The sequence below is a fragment of the Pelophylax lessonae genome (genome assembly GCF_965119305.1).
Source record: "Pelophylax lessonae genome assembly, chromosome: 1".
Lineage (NCBI taxonomy): Eukaryota > Metazoa > Chordata > Amphibia > Anura > Ranidae > Pelophylax > Pelophylax lessonae.
Genome location: NC_138768.1, coordinates 344,491,545 through 344,507,785, shown reverse-complemented (window position 1 = coordinate 344,507,785; position 16,241 = coordinate 344,491,545). Strand labels below are relative to the sequence as shown.

General features: G+C 43.6%; 1 protein-coding gene across 4 annotated transcripts in view; it reads right to left on the bottom strand.

Moving 5' to 3' along the window:
* CDC14B (cell division cycle 14B) overlaps positions 1 to 16,241 on the bottom strand; it is a gene marked incomplete at its 3' end in the record, with an annotated part of 185,714 nt that overhangs the window by 6,733 nt on the left and 162,740 nt on the right. For 2 of the 4 annotated variants that reach the window (XM_082245535.1, XM_082245534.1), the window contains exon 13: positions 10,991 to 11,133. The exons of the other annotated variants lie outside the window; for them this stretch is intronic. In XM_082245535.1, the coding sequence (XP_082101661.1) occupies positions 11,022 to 11,133 (112 nt within the window). The remainder of the gene's footprint in view (positions 1 to 10,990; positions 11,134 to 16,241) is intronic. 4 annotated transcript variants of the gene reach the window in all.

Genomic DNA, 16,241 nt, shown 5'->3' with positions numbered 1-16,241 from the left:
AGCAGTGGCATCAAGATATCCACCATGTCCAAACAGAACGCTTGGCAAGCTGGACCAAGATAACCATGCAAAAAGACAGAATTAAAACTTCAACTTTTACGGATGCTATTCAAAAGAACAATGTCCTAATAATAGCAAATACAAGGCCATACAGTCATCTTAAAACAGTTTTACTATTTTAAAGCAGCTATCCAACAATACAAAACAGATTAGAACCAAATGGAAGCAATTATTGTGAATACTTTCCAGAAATTAATGCACCTGTATGTAGGGCCACTGCTTGAAAAATCAAGAGCAAAACCACAAACAGAGACTATGAGGCTGGCTTTACACTGATGCAAAACTGGATGCAGGTTTTTTTTCGCATGAAATGCGAGAGGCAGTTCACACAGCCCCAAAGTAGCTGTGGTCTGCATGGAAAAAGGGCCCTGTGCTTCTTTTGCTCCATTTCAGGTGTGAACTCAGGCAAAAATTCGAACCGGAAGTCGGTGAACAGGGACGTACTAGGCCCCCTGTTGTGACCCAACCCCTTATTAGTTTATTTGGCTAAAAGGAGCACCTGAAGCTAATTCCTTTTAAAATGTTATGTGTAATGAAACACGTTAGGATTGTCAAGAGTGCCGAATTGTATTGAATGCTTCTCATTGTAAGTGCATTACTTTCTTTGCTTTAATAAACCATTTAAACGGTATCACGCTATGGTGTCTTTTCGATTTATCCCACATACACCTTTCTGAGTGGGAATTTCCAGATATCCATACGTGTACCATCCTTGAGTGACCTTCCTATATCCACCATTTGGAGGAGAATTTGTAGAAGCCTCTGCCATCTGTTCCAAGGAGATCATCACTTTCAGCCTGCATGACCCAATTGCTGTAAGGTACTTTGGGTCCATGCCATCTGGTGAACGAATTATATTCTCTTTTTGGTGTGGGATTTATCACAAGTATTCACTCTTCTATGTGGGACTGGTCACCTTCCTTTTTTGTCTAATTTTGAATATTGGACTTTATTTTTGCATTTCAGTGTGTATCCCACTGTACTCACTTTAACATTTGAGCGCTGCATAATTTATGTTATATTTGGTTGCCATCACAGTCTGTTGGAGTGTCAGCGGCTATTTGTTCACTATTTTTGTTAGCGCAGTATTTACCACAATTTTGTTAGTTGTCATGCCTGGTCACCAGAAAAATAAGCGAGGGTAAATCCAGTCAGGGCATGTTGGGTCCAATGGGACACCTGTTCCTATGACATGTAATCTCCATTTGTCAAGTATGACCCATTAGAAAATATATCCCTCAAGAGCATCAAAGTTTTGCTATCTCCACAACATCTCCTTCAAATATGTGGTAGGGCTGGCACATTAAAGCCCTATGCGTTACCCACCAGAAGCAAGAGCCAGTTATGAGCTTTACTATACTAGTTCTTATTAAGAGATTCCTTAGTCATGGACAATTTCAAGCTGGAGAGAAATGTGAAAGCGGTTTACTTGCTTAAGAGCCATACACACAGGGCGGATATCGGGCGGGATCGGCCCGATTCAACAGAAACTATCCGACGTTTGGCACGTGGGTATGGCAGCTGGTCTGGCTTCTGTCAATGGGGCATAACCGAAAAAGGTCTGATGATCGGTAGCCAATGGCTGGAAGCTCTGACGGCCGTGTTTTGGCGGGGGGCGTTCCCCTGTCAGAACACAATAGCTCAGCTGGGGAGATCACTGTACTAACATTCAAAATTTGTGGTGCAGTATCTCCTCCCAAGCTCTTAAGTTTTTTTGTTTAGCCCGCTACATTGAACGGAAAAAAAAAAATAAATAGTGTGTACCAGGCTTTAGTCAGTCAAAGTGACCAATGTAGATTTTTTTTCTTTGAACTTTAACAGTATGGGCTATATCGCTACAGTAAAAATACTGTAGAAAAACTTGATTTTGTAAGAGCTTACAGTAAAATCCTTTTCTCTGAAGTTTGAAAGACTCAGCTCCATCTAATCAGAGACTATAGGGTTATGCTATCAGGAATAGGCACTAGGCAGGAAAAAAGCTTAACCACACCTACAGGGGCTGTCCCTGCAGGCATAACCCCACACACCCTATCAAGCAGTTTAGTTTCAAGCAGTGTTTAGAATAGAAAAAAAAACCCATTCACTCAGAAGTAGAGGGGCGGGTGCTGCGTCTGCCGTAAAATCCTTTTCTCTGAAGTTCGACAATTTCTTACAAAAATCCAGTTCTCTATCGTTCGACAGATGCAGCCCCATCTAGTCAGAGACTATAGGGATGTCCCAAAGCAGTATATTCATGAGGGGTGGGAAGACAACGCAAGCAGAAACCTAACTCCTCAAAGGCTACATTAAAGCCAACCGGGCAACATGGAGCTCAATCAGGAATAAACTAGAGCGCACCCTGAAAACACAAACCCTCAAAAAGAAAAAAAAAAAAAAAACAGTTCTCCTTAAACGGCAGCAAAACCTTGCAGCCAATGGAAGCATCCGAAGATGCCAACAGATCTACTTTGTAGAATTTTGTAAACGTATGCACAGACGAACAAGTTGCCGCCTTGCAAACTTGCAGCACCGACGCCTGATGGCGAAAAGCCCAAGGAGGCACCAAGCGCTCTTGTAGAATGCGCCTTCACCGGGAAAGGAGGAACCTGACCCTTCAGTGAATAAGCCTGAACTACCATCTGGATATGGTCGCTGCAGACGCAGCCAATCCCCTACGAGATCCTTTGGTAAGGATAAAAAGAGCGTCTGATTTTCTAAAAGACTCAGTGGTCTCCAGATAGACCCTGATCGCCCGAACCACATCCAAAGAGTGCAACGCAAATTCCTTAGAATGTTTGGGCTTAGGGCAGTGAAGGCAACACAATGACCTAATCAGTTGTTTGATTTTTAACTGAATGAAGACAAAGTACCACTTTATCTCTGTGTATCACCAGATAAGGTGAGCAGCAGGACAACGCCGCCAGTTCAGATACTCTGCAAGCGGAAGTGATAGCCACCAAGAAGGCAACCTTCTGGGACAACGAAAGCAGATAAATCTCCCGAAAGTTCTCAAAAGGAGGCTTTTGAAGAACAGATAATACCAAAATTGAGATCCCACTGCGGTAGCGGGGACCTTCTCGGAGGAGCCATATTGGGCACTCCCTGTATAACGAATCAAGGCATACGTGGCTAACATTTAGATAATTATTCCAAATTAATAATTCTGCACTTATTGGAATTATATTCACAGCAGGCTTGCAAAATATATTTGGTTTTAGGATTAATCATAATATTAATATGTGTGACGATTAACCATAATAATAATGTGTGAATGACCTTGATCAGGTGTTTAGTGATGAAGTTCTTCATCTGAGCTGAGGCAGTAAAAGGTCAGATATTTCTGGTGTATGTAGCTAGTTGGAGGATGACCTATTAAAAAGGTATCTGGTATAGAATGTCATGTCATGGGAAGTCAAGAATAGACAAGATCTATGTAATACAAGGAATAATACCTATATTTGTTGAAATAAGGTTAGTTGAGATTAGTGTAATCTCAGTCATAATTAATAGTATTTGTACAAGTTGGTAATGTGTGTAACTTGTGTAGATTTTTGGTTATATGATATAACATGACATCAGCCACGTTACAAGAATAGAGTGTTACATGTGGGCTTGCCAAAGTCCATATGACTATAAATTTAGTACCACCTCTTGTATAGAAATAGCTGAAGTTAACAGAATTTATGCCATACAAGGTTTTGAGCGTTGTGAAGTTATGATGCCTACATGTAAGCTATAGAGCCAGGACGACACTAGCAGAGAGAGGAGACAGACTCATACAAACACAAAGACTTTACATGCATATACTCTGACAACGTTAAACAGGTGCTTGCTCTCAGAAACCCAAAGACGTCATTTCCTGTGTCTTCTTGTACTTGAAGATTAGAGTGAAGGACAGAAGAGCATACATGCCTATACAGCCATGATATCAAGTTGGACACATTTTTCAGAAGTATTGCTTTTATTTCTTATAATTTTTACCTACACTGAACTGTTATACTTTTCACATTGTATTTATGATGCCAACTGTGTGACAATAAATTCACACTGTTTTTTTAAGTCAGTCTGGCCATCAATGCTAATTAATTATCCGGAAACTCCTAAAGATACTAAAAGTATTAGATATTTTCACTATTTACACAACAGGCGTTGGAAATATATAGCCAAAGCCGACACTTGGCCTTTGATAAGTGTCCAAAGCCAACCGCTGTTCAACTCCTTTCTGAAGAAAGGCCAGGACCCTAGCTATCGAAAACCAGTGAGGGTGCACCTTCAGTGATTCACACCATGAAAGATACGATTTCCACATACGATGATATATCTTCCTAGAAGTCAACTTCCTAGTCTTCAATAGCGTAGGAATCCCAGAGTCAGAAAGACCTCTCTCTCTCTCTCAATACCTGGCTTTCAACAGCCATGCCGTTAAAATCAGCAACTGTAAAGCAGAATGGAAGATCGGACCTTGAGACAGCAGATCTTCCCTGAGAGGAAGTCTCCAAGGAGAATCAGTGACCAACCTTACTAGGTCTGCATACCAAGACCGGCGAGGCCAGTCCGGAGCCAACAGAATGACTGGAATCCCTTCCACCTCTATCCTGCGCAGAAGCCTCAGCAGGAGTTCCAAGGGAGGAAAGGCATAAATTAGCCGATACTGGCCCCAAGAAGCTAACCAGAGCATCTGTGGCGTTGGCCAGAGGATCTCGAGACCAGGCTACAAATCTCTGAACCTTCTTGTTGAGGTAAGAAGTAAACAGATCGATCTCGGGATTCCCCCACCGAACACACAGGAGATGAAACCGCTCCGGATGCAGGGACCACTCCCCTTGATCCAACACCTGAAGACTCAGGTAATCCGCTTGCCAGTTCTCCCCACCTGGAATGTGTACAGCAGAGGGCTGGAATAAATTTTTCCGCCCAGGCCAGAATCTCGGCCACCTCCTTGGCTGCCAAGACACTCTTGGTGCCCCCCTGGTGATTGATGTAAGCCACAGCTGTGGTGTTGTCCGATTGAATCCGAACAGAACAATCTTGCAGACGAGTCGTCCAATGGCTCAGACAAAGCTTTATTGCTCTGAGCTCCAAAACATTCATCGGTAGTTTCGACTCTTCCATTGTCCAGGTACCCTGGCGTCCATGGCCACCACCATCCAAAATAACGGGAAGGAAGGACTTGCCCTGGCATAGTACTGGAGACTAAATTCACCACAACAGAGCAGACTGTTGTGGCTTAACCGATTCAAAGAGTCCAAGGACTTTGGATCCTTGTTCCATTTGACAAGAATCTCCCTTTGCAAAAGGTCTGGTATGGAACTGAGAAAAAAAAAAAAAACGGAACCACCTCGATGGTTGATACCATCAGAGCCAAGGCCCGCATGCAAGCTCAAAGAGAGGACAGATTGTTTGCCAACAACAACTGAATCGCCTCCTGCAACTTTTGCAGCTTGTCTGGGGGAAGAAACACCTTGATCAAGGCTGAATCCAGAGTCAAGCCCAGATAATACAGTCTCAAGACAGGCGTCAGCACAGATTTCTTGAAATTGATGTTCCAACCTAAATCCTGCAGAGTTCTGACAGTGACGGTCAGATCCCCCAACAAGACTGAAGGAGAGTCCGCTCTCAACAGGAAATAGTCTAGGTACCCCAGTACCGCAATCCCCCGCTGACGCAGCAATGCCAATACCGGAGGCGAGATCAAAAGGGTAACGCCACAAATTGGTAATGCTCCTCCGTGCGACCGCAAAGAGCAGATACCACTGGTGTCCAGCGTAAATAGGGATGTGCAGATATGTGTCCTGGATATCTATGGAGGCTAAGAAATCTCCCTGGTGTATTGACGCCACTACCGTACGGATGGATCTCTTCTGTACCTGCACAAAGCGGTTCAAGACCTTGAGATCCAGGATGGGATGCACCTTGCCTTCCTTCCTGGGCACGGTGAATAGGTTTGAATAAAACCCTTAAAAACCGTCCTGAAAAGGAACCAGAGTACAATCACTCCTTGTGACAGCAATTGTGTACTGCCCCTCGCAAGTCCCTTAACCGGACTAGGGATAGTCGAAGATTGGACAGGAACCTGTCGGACGGGCGAGATCGGAATTCGATCTTGTACCCAGATCGGATCAGTTTGTGAATCCATTTGTCCTGAATCAAGGAGGTCCACAGTTCCAGAAACAAACAAAGACGTCCCCCCACTCCAGAATCAGGCGAGGGCACCCCTTCATGCAGACGAGGACTTGTCTGCAGGTCCAGACTGTCCGGCCTTTGCTTTTCCCGAAAACGGCTTCTTGGAACCCCCAGAAGACCTGAATGAATGATTTACCTTTTTCTTGCGACCCGGAGGCACGAAAAAGACGTTCATGAGCATTAAAAAGGAAGGCCCCCGCCTAGGACGTGGCGCCTTGCCCTTAGAGCAGAGGTCCTCAACCCTGGCCTACAAGGCCCACTAACAGGCCAGATTTGCAAGATAACTGAAATACATCCCAGGTGATATCATTTGCTGCTCGGTGATTGCAGTACTCTAGTCTGCATCTCCCCAAGGTAATACTTAAAATCTGACGTGTTAATGGGCGCTGTAGGCCTGGGTTGAGGGCCACTGCCTTAGAGGATTGGGGGAGAGGATTGGGGGAGAGGAGTGCTCCCCCCCCCCCCCCCGATACCTTTTGATCAACTCATCAAGAGGATCCAAATCAGCCTTGCCCCTGAGAAGGGAAGATCAGTCAAGGCCTCAACACCGCAGAGGGGAGCCGTTCAGCTTCCAAGTTACTATTAAGTAACTTCACCCATTCTGTAGTGGTCTGCGCTACCAAAACATTCACAAAGGTAGTCTTTAATATGTGACCTGCTACCATGTGTAAATGGCAGGACAAAGTATTCCACCTGTCTATCCACAGGGTCCGCAAAAGTTGGACTCTTCCAACGGTACCAGAGTCACTTTATTCAACCTGGACACCGGGGGGTCCACTTTTGGTGGTACAGTCCACTTAGTGGACACTGTCTCCACAAAGGGGTAACGGCATGCAAAATGCTTTCGGCACCACTATCCACAATGCTTAATGCGCCGCCATTGTTCATCCACAATAGTATGAAACAATTGTGGACAAGGGAACACCTTGTCCAATTAACGAGATTTGAGGGAGCCAAAAGAAACCCGTGTACCCACCACTGTGAGTTCAGCCAATTTTAAATTTTCCCGTACTGAAACTATTAAGAGCTTCCACCAAAGCACATTCCCCTGCAGCAGCTGATGAGGACAGGTCCTCTTCACCGTCAGAATGCAACGACACCGACCCCTCAGGATGGTCTGTGTCTGAGGCGGCCATGTCTATCTCAGAGTCCAAAGACCCTGCTGATGGAGGTGAGGGCATTTGTGGCTGGCAGTCTACCTTAGACATCAGATTTTGCAAAAAAAAAAAAAAAATGCAATCTCTGGCTGAGACTGAACCAGAAGGTCCCGCAATCGCTCCCAGGGGGTCTGCAGGTGAAATATTATCCTGGGACTCCATGTTACACTTTAAAATATTTGGGCAGGGTCTCTTTAAGACCGCCAAAAATGCAGTCCCACCGCTATGAGTGCGGGCTCACAATCCCTGGTTATTATAAGATAATAGCGAAGAGAATGAAGAAAAATCCACAGGGAACCCCAGGAAAACATTACCAGACCACAGAGGAGACTTCCAGCACGATCTGTGTAAAAACGAAACACACTGACTGGACAGGAAGAGGAAGAGAAAAAAAAAAAAACTCAGCCTCTATTTGAAAAGCCATGCCGCATGCCTGTCCAGCCTATGGTCTTCAGGAAAATGGCCGCTCATGCATTCTCAATGGGGAATGAAAGAAAATAGCTGCCCATATAATCTAATGGGAATATAAAAATCATGAAAAAATACAAGGCTGAGGGGGTCATTGTAATGTTGGAATAGCCAAAGAGTGCAATAAGAAATTAAAGACAAAATCAAGGCAGCTAAAATAGAACGCGAGACATAGCAGAAGAGAGTTAAAAAAAAAAAAAAAAAAAAATATTTAAGAATATAAATAGTAAGAAAGCGAGACCAGAACACATTGGCCCTTAAAAGAGGATGAAGGAAATCTGGCCAGAGAGAAGGCGAAAGTGCTAAATAAATTCTCTTTAGTTTTCACAAAAGCATTGGGGGGCTACACTAACCCAGCTTGTAATGTTAAAATAAATACACCTCAGGAAGCACCCCCATGGTTAACTTAGAACTAAACTTTAAAAACGAAACCTAAATAAATCACCGGGACCAGATGGCTTGAAAAAGAACTCAGCAAGGTGATAGCCAGACCATTGTTCTTGATCTTTATGGATAGTCTACAGACAGGTATGGTGCCAGCTGATTGGAAAAATAGCCAACGTGGTACCAATATTTAAAAAAGGGCCAAAATATATCCCGTGGAATTATAGGCCGGTTAGCCTAACATCAGTAGTCTGCAAAATTTTGGAGGTGATCTTAAGGGATTATATACAAGACTATAGTAATAAAAAACTGTTATTAGTAATCTACATGGATTGCCAGACCAATCTATTAACCTTCTATGATGAAGTGAGTTGCCTATCTAGATAAAGGAAGACCAGCTGATGTGGTGTATCTGGACTTTGCAAAGGCATTTGACACAGTTCCCCATAAACGCTTACTGTACAAACTAAGGTTTGTATGTAGGTATGGACCATAGGTTGAGTATCTGGCTAGAGAACTGGCTCCAGGGGCGAGTCAGTGGTGGTGATAAATGGGGAGTACTCGGATTGGGCAGATGTGGAAGGTGGGGTCCCCCAAGGATCTGTCCTGGGACCAATCCTGTTTCATTTATTCATAAACGACCTTGAGAATGGGATATCCAGCACAATCTCAGTATTTGCGGACGTAAGCTAAGCAGGCCAATATCTTCTATGCAGGACATGGTAACCTTACAAGCAGACCTGATCAAAATAATGGGGTGGGCAACTACATGGCAGATGAGATTTAATGTTGAAAAATGTAAGGTATTGCACTTGAGTGTCAGAAATACAAACGCATGATACTTGCTAGGGGGGGGACCTCTGGGTGGATCCAAGATGGAAAAGGACCTGGGGGTCCTAGTGGACAACAGGCTTGGCAGTAGCATGCAATGCCAAGCCGCTGCAAGCAAACCCAACAGAATACTGGCATGTATAAAAAAGGGGATTCACTCCAGAAATAAAGAGATTATTCTTCTGCTTTACAAGCCTCTAGTCTGGCCACATCTTGGCCAGTTCTGGGCACCAGTTCTCAGAAAGGATGTGCTAGAACTGGAGAAAGTACAGAGAAGGGCAACAAAGATAATTAAGGGAATGAAGGACATCAGCTATAAGGAAAGACTACAAGCATTGAACTTATTCTCTCTGGAGGAGAAGAAACGCTTGAGAGGGGATATATCAATGTACAAATACTGTACTGGTGACCATAGCATAAAGGAACAAACTTTTTAGAGTAAGGGAATTCAATAGGACACGGGGCCACTCACTAAAACTGGAAGAAAAATGGTTTAACCTTAAACTATGCAAGTGGTTCTTTACTGTCAAGAGCGGGAAGGATGTGGAATGCTCTTCCACAAGCAGTGGTATCAGCAGGGAGCATCAATAGTTTAAAAAAAAAAAAAACTATTAGATGGTCACCTTAAAGACCACAAGATACAGGGGTATATAATGTATGTTAAGCAAGCATTATTACCGCCACCCCAAGGTGAAAACCTGCAAGGGGTAGGGGAATGCCGAGGGGTACACTGGACTAGTCCTCCGAGATGTCAGGGGAACTGAGGGAGCCCCCAAGGTCCGACTATTTCAGGGAAGAGCCCACGTCCACCCCGAGAACGCCAGGGGTTTTTTGGTGGGACAATTTACTCATACCATGGTACCAGGTGGGTGCCATCCTGAAACAGATCACCTCCCGCCCGGGATGGGGGTGCTGTCAGCCAAGGGGAAGCTGTGACTCAGGGCGTTCTAGGTCTTGTGCGTCCCAGCAAGACCACTCACCCACTCACAGGCTCGTCCCCATCCGTCAGGGCACTGTCGTGGCGAGGCCTAGTTCTGGACTAGAACCTGCTCATGCTCGCTGGCCAGGCTGGGAGACCTTAAGGATCTAGATTATCCAGTGCGAAACCTCAGCTGGCTGTTGCTTGTAGTTACTCTGGATCTTGGTCCTCAGGAACTAACTAGTGAAAATAAAAACAAAACTAGCAAAAAAACTTTCCCATAATAGCCAAGAACGGTCCCAGCAGGAAGCCAGGTCCTATTCCTTAAACTAGGCAGAAACAAACTGCTTGATAGCAGGGTGCGTGGGGTTATGCCTGCAGGGACAGCCCCCATAGGGGTGGTTAAGCTTTATTCCTGCCTAGTGCCTATTCCTGATAGGAGGAGCATAACCCTATAGTCTGACTAGCTGCGTCTGTCGATGAACGATAGAGTAATATCTATGATTAAAATAATGCTAAATACATGCAAACCACCAATCACAAGTGCTCGGTAATACAATGACCCAACAAAACTATAAAATGGTACAGTGGACAACATCATCCAAGTATAAAGCATATCCTGGTAGACACCGGAAGGTAGCACATGGTAACTGAAGCAGCTGTAAAACTTCATCTTTTTATCTATTCAACTCTATGGAGATGAAATGTGTACTCTTTAAAAAGGCAGGACACTCTAAATGCACAGAATAGTGGACGCCTTGGTCAGATGAAAATACAATGTCTGAGGGTCTAATTGTTTTCTTGCGAACATGTATATTAGGCTTGTCCTTTCTTTACTGAAGTATTCCCTATTAACATGGACCCACAGCCAACTTGAGTTGGCAAAAAGTCGCAAAATATGTTAAAAAATAGATTTTACATTAACAGTGAAAGAAAAAAGCAGGGGAAAGCAGACAAAGCTCATGCAGTTGACACACATATGACAGAACACATCTAATGGGGCACTTACACTAGCCATTTTACCATGGTCTTGAAGGCTATTATGTTCTTAAACCATCAAAACAGAATAGCAGGAAGGGCAGAGGGGAGCCCCACACAATCCACCAGGTGAATATGCCACACAGTGTAGAGAACAGCATAGCTAGAGCCCATCTAAAAAGGGGAAAAGATGGAAGAACAAAAATAGAGATGGAGAAGCAGGGCTTGGTATGCGGTCGATGGTGCAATAGCAGTGATATGTGCTTGATCTTTATTGCCAAGTCTTTGAGGGCATTATGGGACAGACCATTTTGGTTAAAGGGAAATAAAACTCAAAAACCAAAATCAATATATTGCAGCTTATCAGTCATGTGGTGGCTGCATAAGCTTATTTTCCAAGTTAAGAGAAATGCGGAGTCCCTGAAACTTCCTGTGACAATTGTAGACCCAAACAATGCTATCCTTCTCTAAACATCTAATCTCCCCATCTAAAGTTTTAATCTCCCATAAAAAAAAAAAAAAATTCAAACCACATCGAAGGTTTGGTAAGCTGAAATATACGACTTGCTTTTGTTTTTTAGTGTTTAAATCTGCTTTAATGAAACCAATAATTGGTTTTTGTCTACAAATTGGCCCTAGCATGTGTGCACCTGTACATATGCATGTGAGTGGGACCGTGCATTGTAAGCTCCTCGAGAGCAGGGACTGATGTAAATAAATAGTAGAAAAAGCAATGGGTTTAGCAAGCCCGTTTCCTGGGTCTTGTCATTTTGCATTAAAGCCCCTTTTCTGGATCTTTTCATTAAGTTTGGTGATGAATGAATTCTGTATCATGACCTGACTCGCATAGGTCTTGAAATAAAGTCTGCAGAGTCCAGGAGGTTCCAGCTGCTGCGAGAGCCCTTTAACCAATGTATTTCAATAATCAGAAAGCCAATTTTGGTTGGGCTTAGGCAATAATCTAAATATTCAGGCTTAATGCCATCATTAAATTTGTAGGTTTACCTGCAAGACTTCACAAGAAGTATTCTGTGGCAAGCACACAGCATGCGTTACATAAAAGAAAATCAAAACTTTGCATACAGACTCCAGATAACAGGGTGAAGATCCTGAAGTTTTTGAGCCATGCCTCATGTTTAGAATTTAAAAATCACAAAAAGCTTTTAGACCCCTTTCACACTTGTACCACCTGAGAGCTACGCGACTTTGGACGCGACTTGAAGCAACGCCTGTGTAATTTTAAGGTCTATGGACCTCAAGTCAGACCAAAGTAGTGCAGGGACTACAGATATGAATGGTACTCATTGGAAATCATGAGGTACGACTTTGCAGAAAAAGTCGCACAGTTGTAAAGGGGCCTTAAAGGCTCAAAGCCCTCAAAGAGTTGACAGGACAGCAAAGACTGTCTAAGACCAAAAGCGCTGCAAATTTATGGGCCAAACTTGGGACAATAAAGAAAACAAGGACAAAAACACAACTATAATAAACTTTAAAAAGTAGAACTGTGACTAAGCTTCTTACCATTTGAAGTATAATTAAAAAAAGGCAAAATTATTTTTTGGTTTTGGAGACCGTGCAGATAGATTAGAATTTGTTTTTTTATTGCGGTTTGTGTCCCCATTGGGAGATTCACTTTCTTTATCTTTCCTGTTTACCATTCGCTTTGAAAGAAAAACTTTTAGGGTTGCGCCCGCCCCCCCCCCCCCCCAAAAAAAAAAAAAAAAAAGAAGAAGAGGGGAATCTTCCAATGGGGAGACTAGTTCTGGTGACCTGGGGGTCCCCAAGAAATTCCCTTATTCGTAGGGATTTTCTCTTACTTCCCGTTTGGCTATAGGACGTGAAGGAAAATCCCCGCAATGGGACACAGAAAATAAAAAAAGTTTTGCCTATAGGTCTACCTTAATGTGTTACTATAGCCAGTCTTTATATGCAGTACAGCATGCTTGGTATACTCAGTGGAACCTAAGGGGTTAATCATTCGCATTGTGTAAAAAGGAGTTTGATCTGGTCTTCTCTATTCCTCCTCTAACTGTCCCCAATCCATTTGTTGATAGCACAGAGCCCTAGGACGCACTCTGCACATGCCCAGTTTGGTACATATTGCTAGAGATTTTTTGAGGGTGCATGTGATCAGTACACAGCCAATGAGCCTCATAGGACAGCCAGAGGAGAATGAAAATGCCACCTATGAGCTTTAACCAGTGCTCGGCCAGACATTGATAGAAGTCACAAGACTGCTCTATACTGCTGGTGAGAAAAGATGTTTAGCAGTTTATATTTTTATGTTCTATGTACTGTGGGACACCAGATCTAGTGAATGCAGAGTCCTGGGTTTAGTAACACTTTAGTTAGAAATTTGAAAGCGAATTGCTTTTATACTGCTTGTTAATAAAATATATAGGACAAAAGATTTAACACCTTCTCTTATTAGATAATTTTGTTACAGCCCCACCCCCTCCCCTGGAGTGGCTTGGCAGCCTGTCATCCTAATCTGAACTGCAACACATAGCATGGACATAAGAGTGGAGCGGAGTGTTGAAGTCAAAATTAGAACATCAGTGCTTCTGTGAAATTTGAGGACAAATTATTCAACAGTCCCTTTACCTTCATAGGTCAGTGATGTTTGAAAGCACATTTGCTGCCTGTTAAGAATTTGTAAAATCATTAAATGCCCATAGCCTTGCCACAGTTCTACTTTAAACATAAAAGGTTAATCCAGTTTCAGATTTTTGTTAGAGCACAATTACTCTTGCACAATTGAAAGAAAAGCTTAACCAACAACAGGTGCACACTCACTGCAACATAAAAAAAATATTGTTAGTATTAATCCAACAAGAACATAAAAATGTCAGAATTGAGGGGTCTGAAAGAAATGTCAACACATAAAAATTACGAACACTGTTCACACACAATAGAAACATTTTACAATAAAAATTCAAGCCGGTTTCATAAAATTATGTGGTGTATGTAAAACAAGGCAGACCAATACCCAAAAAGTCAGATTTTGCTTTTAAACTCGACCCATTAAAACTAAAAAAAATTCTAATGATAGAAAAAAAAAGTCATAATGTAGAGAAAAAAAAAAAAGTGCATATTAAAAAACAGGTGAAACTGAGGGGTAACCAAATAAATTTGCCAACCCTTAAAATTTCCTAGCTTAGCTAAAACATTTCTGTAGCTGCCAGGGACCTTGGTGCCAAAAAAAAAAAAAAAAAAATTGGATTTTTGACTTCCATTTCTCTGATGTTCATTGGCGGACACAGCTCATCTTCTTGACTATTGGGTAATACTGCCCCCTACATGAGTAGGACACTAGGCAGGAAACAGCTTGACTATGCCTATGGGGCAGTCTCAGGGGGTATACTCCCACTCTAAGCTATAGGCACTCATTTTTGTTACAAGCAGTGTCAGAAGAAAGCCAACTCCACAGGGGGGGGTGGGTGCTGTGTCAGTCAATGAACATCAGGGAAATGGATTTTACAGTGAGTCAAAAATCCCATTTTCTCTTTCGCTTATGGACAGACAGCTCCTCATCTTCTTAACCATAGGGACTTCCCAAAGCAGTGTTAAATATGAGGTGTGGGAACAGCAAGAAAAAAAAATCCTAAGGCTAAACCGTAGCCAACCAGGTAACATGGAGCTCAACCATAAACAACTGGAGCTCACCAGAAAAAAATAAAACAATACACCCTCAAAGAGGACCAGGTCTTCTAAAACAGCAGCCTGCAAAACCTTGCAGCCAAAAGAAGCATCTGCAGATGCCAACACATCCACCTTATAAAACTTTGTGAAAGTGTGCACAGACGACCAGGTGGCGGCCTTGCAAACCTGCAGCACCCACGCCTGATGACGAAAGGCTCAGGAAGCACTAAGCACCCAAGTGGAGTGCGTCTAAACAGGGAAAGGAGGAACCTGACCCCTAATGGAATAGGCCTGAATCACCGTCTGTCTGAACTATCTGGAAATGGTCGCAGCAGAAGCGGCCAACCCTTTCCGAGGTCCATCCGTCAGTACAAATAGGGAGTCTGACTTTCTAAAAGATTCCGTAGCTGCCAGGTACACCCCGATTGCCCGAACCACATCCAGGGAATGCAAGGCAATTTCCTTAGAATGTTTAGGCCTGGGACATAGGGGAGACAACACAATTGTCTTCATTCAGATGGAAATCAGACACGACTTTTGGAAGGAACGACGGACAGGGACGTAGAACCACCTTATCTCTGTGAACCACCAAGTAAGGTGAATGACAAGACAACGCCACCAGCTCGGACACCCTGCGCACAGCACTAATAGCCACCAAAAAGGCCACATTCTGGGACAACGGAAGCATGGGAACTGGACCAAATTGAGGTCCCTCGGTGGCAATGGAGACTGCATGGGAGGAGCCAAGAGTCAAACTCCCTGGATAAAGGTACACGCACCGAGGAATGTGTGGTCAATGGACGTTGAAAGAAAACTGCCAAAGCCAAAACCTGGCCCTAACAAAAAAAAAAAAAAAAAAAAAAAAAAAAAAAAGAAGGTACCCAAGGCAAGGCGCTGCTCAGCCCTTCATTGGAGGAAAAGGGGGAACCCGAGGAGACTCACACCACACAATGTACGTCTTCAACGTACTTAAAGCCAGCAACTGTAAAGCAGGGTGGAGGATTGGCCCCTGGGACAGCAGACCTTCCCCCTAAAGGAAGTCAAGGAGCATTGGCAAAGTGATGGAGAACTAAGCCACCTCTAGAGACGTGGAATCTTGTCCCATTTCACCACGAGATCTCGTGTGGAACTGTGCAAACGGAAACCCCTCGAAGGTGGACACCTTCAGGCCCAACAGCCGAATGCAAGCTGAATTGCCTCCTGCAATATCTGGAATTTTTCCTGAAGAAGAAACACTCTGGCTGAGGCCGTGTCAGACCCAGATAGTCCAGCTTTGTGGACGGAATCAGAGCAGACTTCTGAAGGTGCAGTATCCAACCAAACTCCCTCAGTTCGCAGAGTAATCTCCAAGTTGTCCATCAGAGCAGTCAGAGGCTCCGCTCGCAGAAGATCGTCCAGGTCCAATTTGTGCAGAAATCCATATCATTCCAAAGGGTTCACATACTTTTTCTTGCAGCTGTATTGGAATGTGAAGGTAGGCATCCATGAGGTCGATCGAAGCGAGACAAGCAAACTCATGTAGGGACACCACTACCATGCTCATGGACTCCATTTGGAATGTCTGTACCTATACAAAGCAGTGTCGGATATACCTTGCCTGCCTTCCTTGGAACTAGAAAGAGGTTTGAGTAAAACCTCTG